Source organism: Akebia trifoliata, chromosome 6 (genome assembly GCF_017979445.1).
Source record: "Akebia trifoliata isolate Shusen 1 chromosome 6, ASM1797944v1, whole genome shotgun sequence".
Classification (NCBI taxonomy): Eukaryota; Viridiplantae; Streptophyta; class Magnoliopsida; order Ranunculales; family Lardizabalaceae; genus Akebia; species Akebia trifoliata.
In genome coordinates this window covers 2749401-2771966 of record NC_141380.1, presented here as the reverse complement: position 1 = coordinate 2771966, position 22566 = coordinate 2749401, and the positions used below count along the sequence as shown (strand labels likewise).

Sequence of the window (22566 nt, the reverse complement as noted above, 5' to 3'; positions counted from 1 at the left end):
AAGTTTGATAATAGGGAAAAGGTTTGTATCATTGTATAAGAAGAATTGTATAAGTAGAATTTTGTTTTTTACCAAGAAGGGTATAATAGTCATTTGACAATAATAATTTCTCTTCTCTTCTCTTATAAATCCTAACCAAACAGGAGAAAGTTGATTTTTTCTTTTCTCTTCTCTTTCAATCCAAACAGGGTGAAGAGAACCTTCCTTTCCCTTCCCTTCCCTTCCCTTAATGAGTTTCTCTTCCCTCCCCTTCCCTAAATCCAAACACAGCGTAGGTGAAGTTCAACGAACCCTAAAAAAAAAAACCTAATTTCAGCGGTCGAGGAAAGAGAGAAATCAGATTGATCTCCATCACTGTTTGAGAATGGCGATCCTTTCCAAATCGAGGTACTCTTTCTCCTTAGCTTTCCTTGTTTTCTACTTCGTAACCATATCTGCGAAACCAATCTCCTCTTTTACGCTCGAAAGATTCGATAAAATCTCCAATTTCGATTCCAAGATCACTCTTTTTGGAGATGCCCAGATCGTTGATGGTGGTTCTTCTGTTAAGATCACTCGTCCTTCGATTTCTAGTGCTGGGAGACTTATGTACAGAAATCCGGTAAAATTTGTTGAAGGAAACCCTAGAAAAGCACTCTCCTTTTCGACATACTTCTCGTTTTCGATTTCTCCTGAAAATGGGGATGGCTTAGCTTTCGTGTTTCTTCCAAGTGGGTTTCCTTCAGAATTGTTTGATGGGCACTCATTTGGGCTTTCTCCTGGATTGAAGAAAAAAGGAGATAGAGTTTTGGTGGTCGAATTCGATACTTCGATGGACACCAACCTTGACAACCTCGCTCTCTTGGGTCCCCAATGGTGGGTCGTTCGTGTATCACGGGTTACTGGCCAGTATACGGCAGAACGCCTCGCTAGATCCCTCTCCAGAAACTTTTATAACATCGAATTTATGGTAATCTTGTTATGTTTTACCTTGAACTTGCAATTTCGGTATATGGCTTTTACACAGCTAGATATTAACTTGGAAACTGTAATTCCTTATTCTTAATCTATGGGTTGTTGAGAATTATATGGGATTTTATATGGGTTTGAGGGATTAGTTACCTGCACTCACACCCCTCTTTCATGATTTCGTTCCTTATATCAGAAATCGTTTAGATTCTTGTCAGATTTATATCTTTAAAGTAATTAGGATAAAAAAGTTTGAATTTTTTATGTTTTAGTTTGACACTAACCATGGTTAGCATCAGTTGTATGGAAATTCTATTTGTTTATGTTGATTGGTCTAAAAACAGTTAATTATTGAGAATGTGATCTGAAATAGTTGCCCATAAGAGTTCATTTCTGCTTGATGATCTAAAAACTGTTGTTGAAGATTAATTTTTTGAATGTCTCTTATATAGGTTGTTGAAGTTTCTTATTACAGCTCTTATTGGTTTTTTTTTTTTTAAGGTTTATGCTCCAGCCGTCCAAGTGAGAAGTAAGTTGAAGAATGGTTCAATCTCCATCAAACCAAAACCCCTCTTTCCTGGGTGTATCTTTTTAAGATGTGTGTTGAACAAGGAGATACATGACTTCATAAGAGAATATGATGGGGTCGGAGGATTTATCGGATCCAAAGTAGGAAATACGTAAGAACTCTAAGTTAAACACCTCTTGTTGTTAGAACTACTTACCCATGGTGCATCAAAATGTTTATTTTTTAAGAATTCTGGTTCTTGAGCAAAATAGTGAACTTTAATTCAGGGATTTATCTTTCTAAAAATCCTAAAGATCTCTTATAGGGCCTGATCAAGTCACATGAATCTAGTCATCTCGACTCAACTAATCATTCAAGTATGAAGTTAAGATTGATATTTGGAGTTTAGTGAGATTTGGTCAATTGTGTGGACTCAATAAAAGTGGTAGTTTCATGGTTATGTTGATGCATCCTAAATTTGCTTGTAACCTATGTAACGACACAATACTTTTAGGATTTTTGTCATGTTGGACATGTATCAACACTGTAACACATCCTAACACGCAAGTTAGTGTTGCCCTATATTTATTGCTTTAAAAAAAAGATTAATCAAAGGGTGTGTCAATATGCATCCTCTATACTCTAATTTATTATGTTATAAAAAGTGTTATTTTACTTTATATATATTTATTTTCTTTATTGATATTTAAATGACTGAATTAAATATAGCTGAAATAGCAAATTTTTAGTCATGTGTATGGACATGTCGACATTTTAAGTTTATCAAAGGTGTCGTGTCAACCACCTCATACCCATGGTGGACACTTATATACATGTCCACGTCCTTATTACGTAGATGTAAATAATTCCAAAAGTCTCTTAATCATCCCCATTTCTCATAAACTTTCTCAAGTGGATTCGGAACATGAACTTGTCTTTTATGCCTTCCCAGAAAACGGCAAATCAACAGGCCCAAGCTCGTTTCTGCTGATGACATGGAAGCAATCTTCCGACAGGCAAAAGAAGAACAAGAAAAAACTGACCAAGCATTCGAAGAAGAGCAACGAGGACAAGCCATCTTCAACAATCAAGCACTAAATTTTAACTCTGAAACAGATTCTGGAGACGTGACAGCTTCTGTCACAGGTCCTAAACCAAAAAGAAAGACAAAAAAGGGCTCAGAGACTCTAGTGATTAACCCATTAACAGGAGAGGATAATAAGCTTGTCCCAGGTTCTAGTGTTCGAGTTGTATCCGGGCCTTTTATGGAGTTCACAGGGAGCCTTAAAAAGCTGGATCGTAAGACTGGATTGGTATGTGACACACTAATGCTATGCTCTAAAGGGTAGTTTGAGAAAAATTTGCTCCCATATTTGTTTGTAATTCTTGTTTATAGAAGATAAAAGTAATATGTGAAATATTGTCTTTTTGTAGGCAACTGTGGGATTTATGTTGTTTGGGAAAGAAAGCTTGGTGGACTTAGATGTCAATCAAGTTGTTGCAGAGACGACGTGATGAAAACTGGTTTGGCCAGAGAAATGTAAATTGGTATTTTCATCATTCTAGTAAATTGCAATTCTTTGTCTTTCTCAACTGGTTTTTGCTGAGACTAAAGTATCCTTATATCTGACATTTATAAAAGCAAAAGAAACAAAATCCTAAAAGATGAGCATTTGCATATGAACTGTTTTCTACATACTGTTTGGTCGGCACCACATGAACCATATAAGATATAAATAAAGCTTCTAAAAATTAATAAACAGACATCAGAAAACAAAAAAGTTAATCAAACGGTGTGCCCTTGCTCCATTTGTTTAGGTTCTAAGGTCTCGATGAGTCCATGCACCACTACTAGACACAAGGAAATATTTCTCAAGTAATGGGCAATATATATTATACAGTCAATCTATTGTTTATGAGATGATAATATACGACACAAGATGTATGTGTGGAATGTAGGGGTGGAGGATGCAAACTGTGTTAAAATTCATCTAGGATGTTTCACATGCTTAACTTAAGACCATCACAACAGCACTACAGATAGCGCTCGAGCATGTACATACTAAATACCACCGAATAGAAAATCTTCAAAGAAAAAGCCTTTGAACTCTACAAATAGTTTGCACCAAAAAAGTTAAGAAAACTCATAATGCTAATCATTGAGTATGTCTGCTGCACTTGTTCTACTAGTTTTAGTTATATTGTTGGGCTGGTAAAGCTCCACAACTTTAGAGATGTATATACACTATGTGGACATACTCAAGCTGGCCAATCAATTTAGGATACTGGTGTTGTTGGTTGCTTGCCCTTTGATTCTTGGGCTTGGTCGTGAGGTTGGTTGCTTGCCCATGCATCTTGGGCTTGACCCCCTACAGCTATGATGGTGGGCATCGGATTGAGTATAAGACTGCTAATGGAAATTAAGGATCCACTTGGTGCTGTAAATGTAATAGATTGGTCCATTGATGATCTAATTGTACCTTGGGTTCTGTCACATTCAAATTTTGAGCAACTCAGGCATATCCCAAGACTATTTATTCCTCTAGAACTCCATTTGTTAATTGTGAGTTGCCAGATTGCTGTTTTGATTTGGAATGAGTGTTGTCAACTATATTATATGTCAACAACTCAAGCTGTTTGTTTAGAGATTTAGGTTTTGCTTTACCTTTGGTCAAAGTTGAGTAAAGATTTCGTGGGGGTGGTCTTTGAGGATTTTGTGTTCACATGGGGACTCTCTTTGTGATGCCTACTTTTTTGTTGTCTCGTTTGTTTTGGTTTTTCTTTTTTAGCTTTTTCTTCTCTCTTGTATGGGGGCTACCTCAGCCTCCTTTATGTATTTCTTCTCGTTAATGAAATTTTTACACTTATAAAAAAAATAATATTATATATCAACAACAAAATTTCATCCAATAGATTGGGGTGGGCTAAACTTATGTTGTTTCTCTATTCCAATCTGCCAAAGTCGTCTTCTGTTATCGAGAGTGAGAGTGGACATGAAAAATATACTTTGTTTCATTAAAAATATTGAATTCTAGTGAGAGCAGACGTGAACACCCACGGAACAACAAGACATACTTTTGAACACAAAATTGAATGGGGAACAAAATTCTTTCAAGAGATCTCCCAAATTTTTAGGTTTTAATGATGATGATGATGTAAGGATCATCTTCCATGGAAACAATTGGCCAAAATAAAAGACACCACATGCACCAAGAGCTATCTTTCTTCCCACATATCACTATTTCATTGATCATAGGGTGCATACACTAACAATATTTTCTAGAGTTGTGCTGGAGTAACATTGTGGGGGGACATCATGCGCGACATTTTTGACGTGGAAGTGTGTAAGAATCATAGATGCTTTTCATCGAAATCTCAATGTCCCCCACAATATTACTTCAGCATTATCCTATTTTTATGAAGACAAGAGGATACTTTCAAAGAACCACTCTTATAGAAGATTTTTTAAGGAAAATTCATTTTGCTAAGAGCACACCCATTTCATATGAAATCACCAAATAATTTTGCCCGACGTCTTGAGGTTCTCTTAGTAAAAGTTGGTGTAGCAGTAGAAGCTCTCATATTTATTCAAAGCATATACACACAATGGGTTGCAAATTTTAGAGAGCTGCTATTGCCACGCCAATTTTTACTAATGCAACACAAATTCCTAGGTAAATCATCAAAGAATTGCACATAGTTGGTGTGGCATTAGTAAAAGTTGATGTGGCAATAGTTGTGGGAGTAAACTCGACAACTAAAAGTTAAATACAACTACGATCTTATCCATCCAATCCAAACGAAGAATCGAAAGCACGCGCATTTTAGTAAATCCGGCCCACGCTACGGTAGTATTTGTCTTCTTTAATTCTGAAAGTGATTTACCGAAAAAACCACTGACCTAAAGTAACCGCATTGGGGGGCACCAGTATCTGGCCGCACTACGCACTCCGCGCAATAAAGAGGGAGATTCCCTTAGATTAACAAATAAAGCCTTCGATAAACAAATGAGATTGTGAGATATGTTGAAGAGCAATAAGACTACTTAAAGAATCGGTGAAACTTTTTGATAAACAAAGATAATAAAGTCAAGAAGGAGACCTGTTGACTTGGTTTTCAGGTTATCAAATCCACATGTAATTGATTTCCGACCAAAGAAAAAAAAAAGTTTTATTCGATTTGTCAGCAGCCACTAGTAAAAGCTCATCGAAGAGAGAGAATTGCAGAGATGAGTAAATGGAATTTAATTCTCTCTCTCTTTATTACAAACCCTAGCATTGTGTTTGGATTGAGGGAAAGGGAGGGAAGGGAAGAGAAAATATGTTATTTTCTCTTCCTTTCTCCAGTTTGGATTGTTAAGTAAGGAGGGAAGAGAAGAAAAACGGAGGGAAGAGAAGGGAAAAAGTGCCGAGTTTTGTTCCCCCCAAAATCGGAGTGACGAGGAGGGAAGGGAAGAGAGCACCTTTTTTATTCCAAATTTGCCCTCATTTTTTTTTAAATTTCCAAAACTTATTTATATTGACAGGCCTTTTATTACTCTTTACACCCCAAGTAATAAAACAACTAAACTTGATTTCAGAAACCTAGAGGTGTACAGAACGAAGAGCCGAACTCGAACTCGAGTAGGAGACGACCTCTCTCTCTCTCATTCTTCTGGTTTTCTTCAAGAAACCCTCTTCAACGTCACACCTCTCTCTTCTTCAACCCCACACACCTTTCTCTTCTTCTTCTTTTTTCAAAAATCTTCACACACTCTGTTTTTTTTAATAACAATGGGAAGTCATCATCTTCGATCTCAAGGTCGTCAAGAGGTAATTTTGGTGTGGCGAGGTTGATGCGAGATAAGCAGACCAAAGAGCTTTTTGCCGTGAAGTATATTGAAAGAGGCGAAAAGGTTTGTTTCTTATAATAATAGAATTGTTTGAAGTTCTTCGATTTTACAGTTATTGTGAATTAGAGGTTAATTATTAGTTTAGAGGATCGGAAATCATGTGCATTATGTGGAAGGTGAAGACATCTATTGAGAAACTCAGGAGACAATCCGAATTTGGATTTTGTTTGAGTTTTCTTTTGGCTTGAATTTTGCTTCGAGAATTTAAATGGTTATTGTTCTTTCTAATTAGAAGCTAGTTTTACTTAGTTTGATTGTCGGTGTAAATTGAGAATTTTTATGAGTTTTATGTAGTCTAGTTTTACCGAATTTAGGTTTTGCTTGGTTTGGAGAAATTTATAAGAGGAGAGTTCTGTCAGATAACTCTGCGATTTGAAATTTTCCACTTTGGTTAGGAATGTGTTGTATCACAAGTAGTTTAGATGGAAGGTTTTTGAGTTTTATTTGATTGGAGGATTTTGGTTTTTGGATTTTATTTGAGCTAATCTGCAAATATTATCTAATTTTATTAGATGACAAAACAGTTCAAAGAAGATTACTAAAGAAAATGATGAATCTGGATCATAGTTACCAAGCCATGCCTTTTGAAACCATTAAATGATTTAGTCTGTACCATGGTTTAAAGTTTCATATAGTTTCGAAATGTCTCGGCATGTGGGAGATGGAGAATATGAGAGTGAGAAAGAGAGAGAGAGAGAGTTGTAGCGAGAGGTCGAGTTGAAAGAGATTGCGCAGAGAGGTATTAACAATTTTGTAAAGTTATTAAGTAAACATGGTTTTTTGATTTTGAAGTCATCTTGCCCATTGGATTGCGCCCGATCAATAATTGTTAAACGTTAACTATATCTATTTTGTGTAGTGATCCTCTAGATATAACTCGATTGCCTTGATCTTTGTTTATTAGTTTTGAACCGTCGGTTAAATATTTGTTTGTCTACAATTTGGTTTATGTTCAACATCTTGTTAGATTTCTAGTTCAGTTTCTATTTCATGTATATCAACTCAATTTGTTCATTGATATTTAAGATTGTCTTTACTTGTGTGTTTGCAGTCCTTCCAAATTGTCAAGGATTAAAAATCAACTTGTCATTTATACCAAGAGAACTAGAATCAGTAGAAACTCATTGAACGTCGGAGACAACTTTTGTGCAGATTTGATGCAAGAGTCTTCAAGGTGTAAAGGCCTAGGTATGTTGAGATAGAATAAGTAAAGAAATCTTGTATTATGGTCATGGGTTCCTGTTTCCTTGCATAATTTAGATGAGATGTTATCAGTTTTGGTCTGGGTTTTTGCTTGCATGTATACATGTTATTATAGACAAACATATGAACTAATGACTAGGAGTAAAAGTATATTTTAGTGATCTTTTATCAGATTTTCCGATTTTTGTTCATTTAGTGCTTCTTTAACATACACTTTGAGATTGATAAATTGTGTATGTTGTGTTATAGAAGGATCATTGGGCACTTTGAGCATTATTTTTATCAACCAGGACAAGTTGACATGGAAATCACATTAACATCCTCACTGAAAGAAATAAAGTTTTTCCGCTTTTCCTGAAGAATCCCGTTAAAGACTTACATCGTTTTTTTATTTTGATTTCCAATTCGCGGTTAGTATTTGTATTGTTATTATCGAAGGAATGACTCCTAAGTGTTTGTGTTTTGTCTTGCGGCTGAATCCATGGGGATTACTTTCTTGGTCCCTCACATCATAGCCATGCGCATTTTAGAGGTAAGAACACGTATTTAGAATAAATCGAGAAACTAGTTTGTTAATCTTTTCCATGACAGTAAGTCTTAGATGATCTACATATTTGTGTGATTTCAATCCAGGTTCAATCAGCTTATTGTAAAAATGATTTTGAGTGGGACAACTTGAAGAAGCTAGCTTTTAAGGTCTATAAATTCTTTCTTTTTCTTATGTTTCTCTGTTATTTCTTTTTGTAAGTTTTAAATTATACCATTGTTCCTATTGTATGGATTCTTGGTACTTTTGCAGATGGTTGATGAATCCAACACACAACTCATGCAGGATTATGTCTTAGAAACCTGTCATGGAGAAAATTGAAAACTAGTGATATGCCACCTCCCAACATCTTTATCAATCTATATACATTTTGTACAATTCCTTACAGTTGATATCATATTGTAGAGTTGTTTTGTACATGACTAGCATAACCATGGTTATAAATTATGATTTTGGCAATTGGTTTGATTGTCCTGAATAAATTATCATGTTAAGGCTTTGATAATTAACCGGTGCATGTTGCTGATTTTGGCAAAATTGATAGTCTTTCTTCCTGCCTTAGCATTTGATATTTGCTTTTTTCCTCGGACGTTATTTTGATTGACAGTGCTCTTATGCCAAGGAAAGACAAGTCAGTTGCTTTGTGGAGTATACAGGATCATATCTCCACTTCAACCACAGATCCAGAGTCCACCAAATCCCCAAGTTCTGGGAGTAAACAAACATCAAAGGTTGGTGGTGATAAAGCTGCAGATAGCTCTTCTGTTGGACCTCGTGGTGTCTACCATGGGCATGAGGATACTGTTGAAGATGTGCAGTTATATCCTTCAAGGTAACTGTCATGATCGTAGTCGAACATTTTGAGCATAGGACCCTTACTAATTTTCATGGTTGTCCTCTGCTTCTTATGATCGGTCATCTATTTGAACATTTCATTTATGTAGTAGTTCACATTTCTTGGAAAGAAATTTGTGGAGGAGAAAGAAGAATCCATCTCAAATTTCCTAGTTTTTCTTGAGAGCTGTTGTTGGCACCCCAACTTTTACTTATTGTACCCCAATTAAAAAAATGAATGGTTGAGAATAAGTAAAAGTTGGGGTGCCATTAGAAGCTCTCATTTTTTTTTTTGTTAGATTTGTATTTTTAGGTTTTGGATTTTATATAGGCCTAATCCTAGTTGTAAGAAACTACTGAAATTATTTGAATGAGTGTTATAATGTTGAGATAATAACTTGAGCCAATCCTTTGTATGTTTGAATAGTGTGTCTTAATCTTTAATTGGGGTGTGATAAATAACTTAAGAAATTGGGATGTAATAAGTAAAAGTTGGGGTGCCATAGCAGCTTTCTTTTTCTTCCTTTCAAATTTTTGGCAGCAAGAATTTGAAAGCTTGTATCTGGTATAATACTCATTCACTGGCTAACACTTGCCTTTTCTATTATTATTGTTCTGAAGTGCACAAGAGTTTTGCAGCGTAGGAGATGGTTCTTGCCTTATTCTATGGGATGCTCGAACTGGCTCTAATCCAATGATCAAGGTTATGTGCCTTTTTTTCCCTTCATCCCAAAAGCTACTTGACTTCCTTTCCTGCTTAACACTCATCCTAGTAAATATGGTCATAAGTACACGTACCATACTGTAAAATATAAATTTGCGAACATTAATTATATCATGAGGTGTCAATCACCCAAACCGTTACTATTGATTTCCGCATTGCTGTGGATGGATACCCTTTTTTCTGAAATTTGTCACTTGTCAGTGTTAACACCAGCGTGTTCATGTATTCAAAAAAAAAGAAAGTGTGTTTATGTCTCAAAAACAGTTTAGTCACATTGTAATTTATCCTCTATATTTTGTTTTTTGTTTTTTTTTTTTTTAAATCCTTTTGTATCTTATTTTCAGCTTATGTATATACAATTTTCCATTAAGTTGTATACTATATGAAATTACTTATTTAAAAATCTCTCATAGACATGGAACAAACCGTGCTGGTGTATTGGAATATCAGTTTCTTATGTTGGTGTCTGGCACCATATCCATGTTAAGTTACAGAGTTGTGATCATTCTCTTGTTTAGGAAGTAAGTGTTTATAGTGCAGGTCTTTATTTTGAATCGTATATGTTGTCTTAATTTGAACGATGTTTTTGTTGTGCCATGAAAGTTCTTTTGCTGCAGCGCTGATAAGGATTGACTATGACAATGATAACATCAGACTAGTATCTCAGACATTATTTAAATCCTTAAGTTGTTACCCCTTTTTTTCTTTCTCCCCCCCCCCCCCCAATTTTTCTCTTGTATTTTTTCATGTAGTTAACCTTGGTTACGTTCAATAAAAGTTTCTCTTTCCTGATATGCACAATTGTCTATTAGACAATGCCTCTTTTGATTCTGATGTTCTTTGAGTGTTATTTATCTTGGGTGGGCAGGTCGAGAAAGCTCATAATGCTGATCTTCACTGTGTTGATTGGAACCCTCATGATGTAAATCTTATTCTAACTGGGTATGGGAGTTCTATCAATGTTTTCTTCTTGTTGCAAACATGTTGTTATCAGCTAGAATTTGCAATTAGAAGTAGATAAATGTATAATACTATTGTTTCCTGACCTAGTTATATGCCTAATTTTAATAGATGTAGAAGCTTATACAACATTTTGGGTTATTTTCTATTCTTCATGAAGCTAGCACCTCAAAAATTAGTGAAGATCAGCTATTCTACTTTCAGCAAAGGGGCATTGATCACGAGAAGGCAGTCAAAGCCCTTATTTCTGGTTTCTGCAAAGATGTCTTCAACAAGCTTCCTGCCGAGTTCAGTTATGAAGTGAACGAGCTCATGAGTTTGAAGCTTGAGGGATCTGTTGGGTAGAGACCAATAATTGTGATAATGTACATTTTTTTTTTTTTGGCTCCTTGACAAAGAAAAGCAAATCCTCCACTGATCATACTGGTTTAATTGTGATGTTCATCATGAGTTTGTCCAAACAGTCCTAGGAGAACTTGAAGATGGCTGCCTAACATCTATGTATGGAAACCATATTGCGACCCGAAACATAACATCCTTTATGTAATTTGACTACTATATATGGCTATCCTTTTATCAAAATAAATGGCTATAATAACCTTAAAAAATGCCACCAAGTAGTAACACATGAGGAGTCAACAATGAACCATGCCACACCCAACAACCTGACCTCATTTGTTAACAAACAACTAAGGATAAGGGTTTGAGTCAAACATGTGGCTTGGAAAGGTTAAGCAAATTAATTCAAAGATCAAACTCCGAACCATCTGGCCCTTCAAGCTTTTATTGACAGTAGATCTTGTCTTCAGTTTCTCAAGGTTCTTAACTAAGCTCAATTACTATGTTTTATATGGGGTAGGAAGAAATTTTTTTTGAGACTTTATAAATATTTAGTATGGAATATCCCCTATTAGCGCTAGTCGATCAAGAACAATTAATCTAGATCAAAATAGTCTAGAAAAACATTATAACTTTACGATATTAATAATAAAAAAATGAGCCTTTCTAATCAATGTTATCCACTCTCACTAGTAATTGATCGAAAATAAATGGCTTAATAAATCGTTATAATTATATAATCTGCTTGAATTTGGGTTACAGATGATGTGTGCTAGTAACTGTTGGGAAGTTGATAGCTTACTTCAACATTTTGAGAGAGCTAAAAATTGTAAGAAGCTTGAAAAGGTCCATCATTGTAGGCTTAAATGTCTAGGACCATGTCTTTAATCTCAAATTTGCATATTTTAGTGTGCCAAATGACTTGGATTTTGAGTCAATGAGATGAACAAGTATTTTTAGTTTTTTTAATAAAAACAAACATTTGTCCAACCAAATTGAACCAGGGAATCAATTTAATTTTTAAAACATTGGGTTTTTTTAATATAAACATACATCTGTCCAACCAAATTGAACCTGGGAATCAATTTGATTTTTAAAACATTGGTGGAAATGTAAGCTCTCATGATATACAGTCTTGTATTTCTTAAGTTTGATAATAGGGAAAAGGTTTGTATCATTGTATAAGAAGAATTGTATAAGTAGAATTTTATTTTTTTACTAAGAAGGGTATAATAGTCATTTGACAATAATAATTTCTCTTCTCTTCTCTTATAAATCCTAACCAAACAGGAGAAAGTTGATTTTTTCTTTTCTCTTCTCTTTCAATCCAAACAGGGTGAAGAGAACCTTCCTTTCCCTTCCCTTCCCTTCCCTTAATGAGTTTCTCTTCCCTCCCCTTCCCTCAATCCAAACACAGCGTAGGTGAAGTTCAACGAACCCTAACGCTGTGTTTGGATTGAGGGAAGAGAAGAGAAAATATGCTGTTTTCTCTTCTTTTCCCCTGTTTGGATTGTTAAGTGAGGAGGGAAGAGAAGAAAAATGGAGGGAAGAGAAGGGAAAAAACGCAGAATTTTGTTCCCCCCAAAAATGGAGAGACGCGGAGGGAAGGGAAGGGAATAAAATTTTCTTTCCAAATTTGCCCTCATTCTTTTTTAAAATTTCCAAAGAAACATATTATTGGCAGGCCAACTATTACTAGTTACACCCCAACTAAATCTAATAATTAAATTTCAGAAACCATAGAGATGCTTGCGAAGGAGAAACCCTCGAGAGAAGGAACGAAGGCGACATCCTATGTCTCTCCACACGAGTTTGTAAAAGCTTACTCTGCTCACCTCAAACGATCGAGAAAGGTAAATCTTCAAATCTAGGTTTTCTCCAAGATCACAAACTTCTTCTCTTGTTTATTATATGTAAATTTACGTTATAATTGCAGATATCAGATTAATATTGGAACTTTGATTTTTTAGTTTTTTTTCTTAATGTATCTGCACAATAATTTTGGGGTTTTAGATTCGTGCTTCTTGGTTGATTTGTTCCACATTTTATTTTTATTTGATCTGCTTTTATATATTTTCGAGTATGAATCTCTATTATTTGTTCTCAGGATTTGGAGTTTTGCTGATCTGATTACGAATTCTACAGGTTTAATGTGTTTTAATGTCAGGGGCTGTTTGAATGCATTGTAGGTTTAATGTGTTTTAATGTCAGGGGCTGTTTTAATGTGTTTTAATCTCTCTCACACACACACAAAAGATTTAAAACCATGTTGATACTTGTTGGTAAATAAGAGACACGAAAGTTTTGAGGAAAAAAAATATATAAATCTGTTAAAGAAGAAGCAAATAAATTAGGTAAACACATAATTTATGATGTTTCATACTGTTTATGTACAAGGAAGGTGATAAAGATATTCACAAACTTGCAACATAAAAGAAGAAAACTGGAGATATTGATGCATTGAGAATGAAAACCAAAATTTTCTATTTTAGTAAGGAAAATTAAGGAAAGATGAAGGGATTATTTTCATACATTGCAAAATGAAGATCACTTAGTGAGCTTAGAAGTTGAAGGAAATGCTTATCTTACATAAGATATATAAGCTATTGTAAGATTGTGTTATAAAAGTGAAAGGGACTTTGGCTCCGGTTAAAATATAAAAGGCTTTCTGATCAGATTGTATCCCTATAGATACTTGGAATTACATTGGAGAAATTGTATTTTGTTGGTTTCTTAGGTTGTTTAACAATATTTTTAGATACAAAGAAAATTTTAGAGAAATGGAGTATTATGGTATGGGTGCCTTTTTTTTTTACAATAACAAGCGTGATATGTAAAATTTCACCAATTATCGTGGGGTCAATGCAAGGAGGTTGACTATCGGTGCTATTTTCTTACTTGGACAATTAATGGTAAAGTTTCGAAAATAGAGACACATTTGCACATGAATTTACTGACATGGAAAAACATAGAGTCCCATATGTTGATGTTATGAAAGATGTGTATTGTGGAGCTGTTGCTAGTTTTAGAACAATTGGTGGCGAGATGTGCTAGTTTCCATTTATAGTGAGTTTGTACCCCACACCAACATAAAGTCAATATCTTTTTAAAGAAAGATTGGATTTTGTGAGGTGGGTTTAGCAAAGTTTTGTTATTTTTTTTTTTAAAAGAAAGATGAGATTTTTGGGAGGTTGGTGGTGTGTTTAGTAGGTATTGAGCTCAAAAACGAAAGAATTGGTTGAAGTGAAGGTGGGTTCTTGTACTTTGATATAGAGAGGAAAAAAAAATGACTTGTTCTGTTGAAGAAAGGAGAAAAACAGGGGTTGGATTGGTGAATGGGGCATCTACTCTGCTTGAGGAGATGGAGATTTTGAAAGAAATTCAGGATTAGTCTGGTGGTGTGTTTAGTAGCTTTGTACTAATGTTCTTTCTATTACTTTCTAAAATTGAGTAGTTACTTCAGTGGTTTTTGCACTTCTCTTCACTCTTTTATTAAGCTTTTTTTTTTTATATCTTTTTTTCTTTTTTAATTTTCTAAATTTGGTTCTTGAACTTGCAAGGCTCATTTACTAAAACTTCAAATATCCTTCATTGCATGCGCGTGTGTTATTATTGGTTTTCTTTGCAATGCAACTCTGATGTCTTGAGTATCAATTCCAGCTTACCTTTGAAAAATATGCTTGAACTTCCACAATTTTCATTTACGTTGTTATTAGGTTTTTCAAGTGACTAACTCGCAGGATGAAAGTGACAATCTCAAAGGTTTCAAGTGGCTATCTCACAGGCTCGCTAATTTTTAGCGAGATTGTCACTTGAAAAACCTGAGATCAAGACCAATCAATGAGGAATCATATGGTTTTTGCTTATGCATAGCCATCTTATCTGTTGTTTTTTTTTTTATTCAATGTCACTAGCACATTGGGAGTGTTTGGCTGAATATTTTTGGTACAACCGTGACTGTGTGGACGTATGGGCGATTCGGAAACAATGCTCGTTCCTTGAACCGGTGGAAGAGAATAGGGAGCTAAGGAGAAATTTTTTATTTTCTCACTTGCGTCCATGGGTGATGGGTTGGTGATGCTTGAATGTGGGGTTTGTATGATTGGAGAAATGTGGTATTTTTTCATACAACAGTTGGTTCGAGTGCTTTATCCTTCTTTTATCGTGGTGCATTTGAGATCAGGATTTGGGTTTGTACAAAATCTCGTTATATAATTAACACTTGATTTAGCTCACTTTTGTTTTTGGGGGAACTGACATAACAAAAGAGGGTAAGGAGGAACATGTAAAGTATCTTAAATGCTAGTCTCTTGGGGGTATGGATTTGCAATTTATTTTCAATTTCCTTTACATGTTAAATTTTCATTTTTCTGAAGGCAGGTTTCCTTCACAATGTGAGCATGTTCAATTGTTTAAAGACATGATGGAGCCCCCTTCAAACCAAAGCTGTTATAGCAACTATCCAACTCCTCTTTGGTTAGAGGAGAAGGCATGTGGTATCATTTCTTCGTATCTTATTTCATGACTTAAAAACAATCTATGACAATGAAGTTGGTTTATTTTCATTAACAACTTTGTTACAATCTAATTGAACTTATTCTCCTAATTAAAATGGCGAAATGGGGTTGTTTCTAATGATGAATTTTGTTAGAATGTAGTATAGATGGTTGGCATGAAGCGGCAATGGCCCTTTGCTCTTGACAACCAGTTGGGTCTGTCCTTCCCCTGCAAATTTACTCACTTCTACAGATCCGGTGAAACATCTTTATGTGGTAATGGCAACGGTGGCATGTTCAATTTCGAAAAGGGGAATGCGGTTTTCAGGTTGAATGTTTTTTTTTTTCCGCTTAAATTGAGGGTTTTTGAATGGTAAAGGGTGGTTTAGTTGTCTGGAATTCAATTTTCCTATTCTACACTCATTTTTATTATCTTGTGAGTGTATAAAAGTGGCTAGTAGTCACATCATAACCAAGGAGGTCATCACCATGTATATCTACAAAGAAAGGTGAATATAAAAGTGGATGGCAGTTGCTTTGGAACTCCATTCCAGTCCAGCTATGCCGTTTATAGTGCCGTGAAGATGGGTGTGGTCTAATCTGGTTGATACTTCTAGGTCAAATTCAGCCTGATTGGGTGATTATAATTTGGTTTATGGATGGAGTTCTCTATACCATGCTAGAATGGCTCATTGATTTGGTTGGCTTGTATCTTCTGATTAAGTTGGTTGTTGGACCTGTGATGTACGTGCCATGTTTTGAGCACTGGTGGTAGGCTATGATAGGGTTTGCGTCTGTGGAATTTACATAACTATGTATTCATCATTTTTAATATCCTGCATGGAGATTTTACGAAACTTAATGTTGCCAAGCAGGAATTTTTTTTTCTTTTGTGTAAATTTAATCTTAATCTGCTCAACAGGTGAAGAAACACTTCAGCCCGTGTCGAACATGAAGCTAGCACCTTAAAAATTAGTGAAGATCAGCTATTCTACTTTCAGCAAAGGGGCATTGATCACGAGAAGGCAGCCCTTATTTCTGGTTTCTGCGAAGATGTCTTCAACAAGCTTCCTGCCGAGTTCAGTTCTGAAGTGAACGAGCTCATGAGTTTGAAGCTTGAGGGATCTGTTGGGTAGAGACCAATAATTGTGATAATGTACATTTTTTTTTTTTTTTGGCTCCTTGACGAAGAAAAGCAAATCATTATACTGGTTTAATTGTGATGTTCATCATGAGTTGGTCCAAACAGTCCTAAGAGAACTTGAAGATGGCTGCCTAACATCTATGTATGGAAACCATATTGTGACCCGAAACATAACATCGTTTATGTAATTTGACTACTATATATGGCTATCCTTTTATCAAAATAAATGGCTATAATAACCTTTAAAAAATGCCACCAAGTAGTAATGCATGAGGAGTCAACAATGAACCATGTCACACTCAACAACCTGACCTCATTTGTTAACAAACAACTAAGGATAAGGAGTTGAGTCAAACATGTGGCTTGGAAAGGTTAAGCAAATTAATTCAAAGATCAAACTCCCAACCATCTGGCCCTTCAAGCTTTTATTGACAGTTGATCTTGTCTTCAACTTCTCAAGGTTCTTAACTAAGCTCTACTACTATGTTTTATATGGGGAAGGAAGAAATTTTTTTTGAGACTTTGTAAATATTTAGTATGGAATATCCCCTATTAGTGCCAATCGATCAAGAACAATTAATCTAGATCAAAATAGTCTAGAAAAACATTATAACTTTACGATATTAATAATAAAAAAACGAGTCTTTCTAATCAATGTTATCCACTCTCACTAGTAATTGATCGAAAATAAATGGCTTAATAAATCGTAATAATTATATAATCTGCTTGAATTTGGGTTACAGATGATGTGTGCTAGTAACTGTTGGGAAGTTGATAGCTTACTTCAACATTTTGAGAGAAATTGTAAGAAGCTTGAAAAGGTCCATCCTTGTAGGTTTAAATGTCTAGGACCATGTCTTTAATCTCAAATTTGCTTATTTTAGTGTGCTAAATGACTTGGATTTTGAGTCAATGAGATGAACAAGTATTTTTAGTTTTTTTTAATAAAAACATATATCTATCCAACCAAATTGAATCAGGGAATCAATTTGATTTTAAAAACATTGGTGGAATGTAAGCTCTCATGATATACAGTCTTGTATTTCTTAAGTTTGATAATAGGGAATTTTTGCAGGAAATATGGTATGAGGGTTTGTATCATTGTATAAGTAGAATTTTGTTTTTTACTATGAAGGGTATAATAGTCATTTAACAATAATAATTTCTCTTCTCTTCTCTTATGAATCCTAACCAAACAAAAGAAAGTTGACTTTTTCTTTTCTCTTCTCTTTCAATCCAAACAGGGTGAAGAGAACCTTCCCTTCCCTTCCCTTCCCTTCCCTTCCCTTAATGAGTTTCTCTTCCCTCCCCTTCCCTCAATCCAAACACAGCGTAAAAAAAAAACCTAATTTCAGCGGTCGAGGAAAGAGAGAAATCAGATTGATCTCCATCACTGTTTGAGAATGGCGATCCTTTCCAAATCGAGGTACTCTTTCTCCTTAGCTTTCCTTGTTTTCTACTTCGTAACCATATCTGCGAAACCAATCTCCTCTTTTACGCTCGAAAGATTCGATAAAATCTCCAATTTCGATTCCAAGATCACTCTTTTTGGAGATGCCCAGATCGTTGATGGTGGTTCTTCTGTTAAGATCACTCGTCCTTCGATTTCTAGTGCTGGGAGACTTATGTACAGAAATCCGGTAAAATTTGTTGAAGGAAACCCTAGAAAAGCACTCTCCTTTTCGACATACTTCTCGTTTTCGATTTCTCCTGAAAATGGGGATGGCTTAGCTTTCGTGTTTCTTCCAAGTGGGTTTCCTTCAGAATTGTTTGATGGGCACTCATTTGGGCTTTCTCCTGGATTGAAGAAAAAAGGAGATAGAGTTTTGGTGGTCGAATTCGATACTTCGATGGACACCAACCTTGACAACCTCGCTCTCTTGGGTCCCCAATGGTGGGTCGTTCGTGTATCACGGGTTACTGGCCAGTATACGGCAGAACGCCTCGCTAGATCCCTCTCCAGAAACTTTTATAACATCGAATTTATGGTAATCTTGTTATGTTTTACCTTGAACTTGCAATTTCGGTATATGGCTTTTACACAGCTAGATATTAACTTGGAAACTGTAATTCCTTATTCTTAATCTATGGGTTGTTGAGAATTATATGGGATTTTATATGGGTTTGAGGGATTAGTTACCTGCACTCACACCCCTCTTTCATGATTTCGTTCCTTATATCAGAAATCGTTTAGATTCTTGTCAGATTTATATCTTTAAAGTAATTAGGATAAAAAAGTTTGAATTTTTTATGTTTTAGTTTGACACTAACCATGGTTAGCATCAGTTGTATGGAAATTCTATTTGTTTATGTTGATTGGTCTAAAAACAGTTAATTATTGAGAATGTGATCTGAAATAGTTGCCCATAAGAGTTCATTTCTGCTTGATGATCTAAAAACTGTTGTTGAAGATTAATTTTTTGAATGTCTCTTATATAGGTTGTTGAAGTTTCTTATTACAGCTCTTATTGGTTTTTTTTTTTTAAGGTTTATGCTCCAGCCGTCCAAGTGAGAAGTAAGTTGAAGAATGGTTCAATCTCCATCAAACCAAAACCCCTCTTTCCTGGGTGTATCTTTTTAAGATGTGTGTTGAACAAGGAGATACATGACTTCATAAGAGAATATGATGGGGTCGGAGGATTTATCGGATCCAAAGTAGGAAATACGTAAGAACTCTAAGTTAAACACCTCTTGTTGTTAGAACTACTTACCCATGGTGCATCAAAATGTTTATTTTTTAAGAATTCTGGTTCTTGAGCAAAATAGTGAACTTTAATTCAGGGATTTATCTTTCTAAAAATCCTAAAGATCTCTTATAGGGCCTGATCAAGTCACATGAATCTAGTCATCTCGACTCAACTAATCATTCAAGTATGAAGTTAAGATTGATATTTGGAGTTTAGTGAGATTTGGTCAATTGTGTGGACTCAATAAAAGTGGTAGTTTCATGGTTATGTTGATGCATCCTAAATTTGCTTGTAACCTATGTAACGACACAATACTTTTAGGATTTTTGTCATGTTGGACATGTATCAACACTGTAACACATCCTAACACGCAAGTTAGTGTTGCCCTATATTTATTGCTTTAAAAAAAAGATTAATCAAAGGGTGTGTCAATATGCATCCTCTATACTCTAATTTATTATGTTATAAAAAGTGTTATTTTACTTTATATATATTTATTTTCTTTATTGATATTTAAATGACTGAATTAAATATAGCTGAAATAGCAAATTTTTAGTCATGTGTATGGACATGTCGACATTTTAAGTTTATCAAAGGTGTCGTGTCAACCACCTCATACCCATGGTGGACACTTATATACATGTCCACGTCCTTATTACGTAGATGTAAATAATTCCAAAAGTCTCTTAATCATCCCCATTTCTCATAAACTTTCTCAAGTGGATTCGGAACATGAACTTGTCTTTTATGCCTTCCCAGAAAACGGCAAATCAACAGGCCCAAGCTCGTTTCTGCTGATGACATGGAAGCAATCTTCCGACAGGCAAAAGAAGAACAAGAAAAAACTGACCAAGCATTCGAAGAAGAGCAACGAGGACAAGCCATCTTCAACAATCAAGCACTAAATTTTAACTCTGAAACAGATTCTGGAGACGTGACAGCTTCTGTCACAGGTCCTAAACCAAAAAGAAAGACAAAAAAGGGCTCAGAGACTCTAGTGATTAACCCATTAACAGGAGAGGATAATAAGCTTGTCCCAGGTTCTAGTGTTCGAGTTGTATCCGGGCCTTTTATGGAGTTCACAGGGAGCCTTAAAAAGCTGGATCGTAAGACTGGATTGGTATGTGACACACTAATGCTATGCTCTAAAGGGTAGTTTGAGAAAAATTTGCTCCCATATTTGTTTGTAATTCTTGTTTATAGAAGATAAAAGTAATATGTGAAATATTGTCTTTTTGTAGGCAACTGTGGGATTTATGTTGTTTGGGAAAGAAAGCTTGGTGGACTTAGATGTCAATCAAGTTGTTGCAGAGACGACGTGATGAAAACTGGTTTGGCCAGAGAAATGTAAATTGGTATTTTCATCATTCTAGTAAATTGCAATTCTTTGTCTTTCTCAACTGGTTTTTGCTGAGACTAAAGTATCCTTATATCTGACATTTATAAAAGCAAAAGAAACAAAATCCTAAAAGATGAGCATTTGCATATGAACTGTTTTCTACATACTGTTTGGTCGGCACCACATGAACCATATAAGATATAAATAAAGCTTCTAAAAATTAATAAACAGACATCAGAAAACAAAAAAGTTAATCAAACGGTGTGCCCTTGCTCCATTTGTTTAGGTTCTAAGGTCTCGATGAGTCCATGCACCACTACTAGACACAAGGAAATATTTCTCAAGTAATGGGCAATATATATTATACAGTCAATCTATTGTTTATGAGATGATAATATACGACACAAGATGTATGTGTGGAATGTAGGGGTGGAGGATGCAAACTGTGTTAAAATTCATCTAGGATGTTTCACATGCTTAACTTAAGACCATCACAACAGCACTACAGATAGCGCTCGAGCATGTACATACTAAATACCACCGAATAGAAAATCTTCAAAGAAAAAGCCTTTGAACTCTACAAATAGTTTGCACCAAAAAAGTTAAGAAAACTCATAATGCTAATCATTGAGTATGTCTGCTGCACTTGTTCTACTAGTTTTAGTTATATTGTTGGGCTGGTAAAGCTCCACAACTTTAGAGATGTATATACACTATGTGGACATACTCAAGCTGGCCAATCAATTTAGGATACTGGTGTTGTTGGTTGCTTGCCCTTTGATTCTTGGGCTTGGTCGTGAGGTTGGTTGCTTGCCCATGCATCTTGGGCTTGACCCCCTACAGCTATGATGGTGGGCATCGGATTGAGTATAAGACTGCTAATGGAAATTAAGGATCCACTTGGTGCTGTAAATGTAATAGATTGGTCCATTGATGATCTAATTGTACCTTGGGTTCTGTCACATTCAAATTTTGAGCAACTCAGGCATATCCCAAGACTATTTATTCCTCTAGAACTCCATTTGTTAATTGTGAGTTGCCAGATTGCTGTTTTGATTTGGAATGAGTGTTGTCAACTATATTATATGTCAACAACTCAAGCTGTTTGTTTAGAGATTTAGGTTTTGCTTTACCTTTGGTCAAAGTTGAGTAAAGATTTCGTGGGGGTGGTCTTTGAGGATTTTGTGTTCACATGGGGACTCTCTTTGTGATGCCTACTTTTTTGTTGTCTCGTTTGTTTTGGTTTTTCTTTTTTAGCTTTTTCTTCTCTCTTGTATGGGGGCTACCTCAGCCTCCTTTATGTATTTCTTCTCGTTAATGAAATTTTTACACTTATAAAAAAAATATTATATATCAACAACAAAATTTCATCCAATAGATTGGGGTGGGCTAAACTTATGTTGTTTCTCTATTCCAATCTGCCAAAGTCGTCTTCTGTTATCGAGAGTGAGAGTGGACATGAAAAATATACTTTGTTTCATTAAAAATATTGAATTCTAGTGAGAGCAGACGTGAACACCCACGGAACAACAAGACATACTTTTGAACACAAAATTGAATGGGGAACAAAATTCTTTCAAGAGATCTCCCAAATTTTTAGGTTTTAATGATGATGATGATGTAAGGATCATCTTCCATGGAAACAATTGGCCAAAATAAAAGACACCACATGCACCAAGAGCTATCTTTCTTCCCACATATCACTATTTCATTGATCATAGGGTGCATACACTAACAATATTTTCTAGAGTTGTGCTGGAGTAACATTGTGGGGGGACATCATGCGCGACATTTTTGACGTGGAAGTGTGTAAGAATCATAGATGCTTTTCATCGAAATCTCAATGTCCCCCACAATATTACTTCAGCATTATCCTATTTTTATGAAGACAAGAGGATACTTTCAAAGAACCACTCTTATAGAAGATTTTTTAAGGAAAATTCATT

At 35.3% G+C, this 22566-nt stretch overlaps 3 protein-coding genes and 1 long non-coding RNA gene across 15 annotated transcripts; all 4 read left to right on the top strand.

Moving 5' to 3' along the window:
* The first annotated feature begins 247 nt into the window (after nucleotides 1–247).
* LOC147399592 (uncharacterized) lies at nucleotides 248–3152 on the top strand. The gene is made up of 4 exons (XM_086445007.1): nucleotides 248–949; nucleotides 1450–1628; nucleotides 2409–2769; nucleotides 2891–3152. Exons 1-4 carry the CDS (start codon nucleotides 365–367, stop codon nucleotides 2969–2971), a joined length of 1206 nt encoding a protein of 401 aa, XP_086301133.1. The 5' UTR covers nucleotides 248–364; the 3' UTR covers nucleotides 2972–3152.
* A 2552-nt stretch (nucleotides 3153–5704) lies between these two features.
* Nucleotides 5705–11173, top strand: LOC147399591 (WD-40 repeat-containing protein MSI4-like). 5 transcript variants are annotated; one of them, XM_086445012.1, is made up of 9 exons: nucleotides 5705–6350; nucleotides 7399–7535; nucleotides 8066–8082; nucleotides 8184–8246; nucleotides 8350–8424; nucleotides 8705–8929; nucleotides 9553–9634; nucleotides 10524–10598; nucleotides 10776–11173. In XM_086445012.1, the coding sequence occupies exons 5-9, from the start codon at nucleotides 8405–8407 to the stop codon at nucleotides 10917–10919; spliced, it is 546 nt and encodes a 181-aa protein (XP_086301138.1). In that variant the 5' UTR covers nucleotides 5705–6350; nucleotides 7399–7535; nucleotides 8066–8082; nucleotides 8184–8246; nucleotides 8350–8404; the 3' UTR covers nucleotides 10920–11173. The 5 variants fall into 5 exon arrangements, with proteins under 5 accessions (XP_086301138.1, XP_086301135.1, XP_086301134.1 ...); XM_086445009.1 differs by having other exon boundaries at nucleotides 5707–6350; nucleotides 9571–9634; nucleotides 10524–10597; nucleotides 10780–11173; XM_086445008.1 differs by having other exon boundaries at nucleotides 5709–6350; nucleotides 10524–10597; nucleotides 10780–11173.
* A 1229-nt stretch (nucleotides 11174–12402) lies between these two features.
* LOC147399590 (uncharacterized) lies at nucleotides 12403–16794 on the top strand. Of its 8 annotated transcripts, none has more exons than XR_015179096.1 (3): nucleotides 12403–12807; nucleotides 15335–15450; nucleotides 15613–16257. It is a non-coding gene; the product is annotated as an uncharacterized LOC147399590 (long non-coding RNA). The 8 variants fall into 8 exon arrangements; XR_015179090.1 differs by lacking the exon at nucleotides 15335–15450 and adding an exon at nucleotides 16373–16794 and having other exon boundaries at nucleotides 12417–12807; nucleotides 15618–15778; XR_015179097.1 differs by lacking the exon at nucleotides 15335–15450 and having other exon boundaries at nucleotides 15613–16361.
* Nucleotides 16795–17916: 1122 nt separating this feature from the next.
* On the top strand, nucleotides 17917–20784 carry LOC147399589 (uncharacterized). Its single transcript, XM_086445005.1, has 4 exons — nucleotides 17917–18582; nucleotides 19082–19260; nucleotides 20041–20401; nucleotides 20523–20784. The coding sequence occupies exons 1-4, from the start codon at nucleotides 17998–18000 to the stop codon at nucleotides 20601–20603; spliced, it is 1206 nt and encodes a 401-aa protein (XP_086301131.1). The 5' UTR covers nucleotides 17917–17997; the 3' UTR covers nucleotides 20604–20784.
* The last annotated feature ends 1782 nt before the right edge of the window (nucleotides 20785–22566 follow it).

What these genes read in the sequence shown, in the direction of transcription:
- LOC147399592 (XM_086445007.1), top strand. Translation starts at nt 365, where the DNA reads ATGGCGATCCTTTCCAAATCGAGGTACTCTTTCTCCTTAGCTTTCCTT. An exon ending in TTTATAACATCGAATTTATG is followed by an intron (nt 950 to 1,449) that starts GTAATCTTGTTA and finishes TTTTTTTTTAAG; the next exon opens with GTTTATGCTCCAGCCGTCCA. An exon ending in TGGATCGTAAGACTGGATTG is followed by an intron (nt 2,770 to 2,890) that starts GTATGTGACACA and finishes GTCTTTTTGTAG; the next exon opens with GCAACTGTGGGATTTATGTT.
- LOC147399591 (XM_086445008.1), top strand. Translation starts at nt 8,405, where the DNA reads ATGGAGAAAATTGAAAACTA. An exon ending in GTGCAGTTATATCCTTCAAG is followed by an intron (nt 8,930 to 9,552) that starts GTAACTGTCATG and finishes ATTGTTCTGAAG; the next exon opens with TGCACAAGAGTTTTGCAGCG. An exon ending in GCTCTAATCCAATGATCAAG is followed by an intron (nt 9,635 to 10,523) that starts GTTATGTGCCTT and finishes TTGGGTGGGCAG; the next exon opens with GTCGAGAAAGCTCATAATGC.
- LOC147399589 (XM_086445005.1), top strand. Translation starts at nt 17,998, where the DNA reads ATGGCGATCCTTTCCAAATCGAGGTACTCTTTCTCCTTAGCTTTCCTT. An exon ending in TTTATAACATCGAATTTATG is followed by an intron (nt 18,583 to 19,081) that starts GTAATCTTGTTA and finishes TTTTTTTTTAAG; the next exon opens with GTTTATGCTCCAGCCGTCCA. An exon ending in GGATCCAAAGTAGGAAATAC is followed by an intron (nt 19,261 to 20,040) that starts GTAAGAACTCTA and finishes ATGCCTTCCCAG; the next exon opens with AAAACGGCAAATCAACAGGC.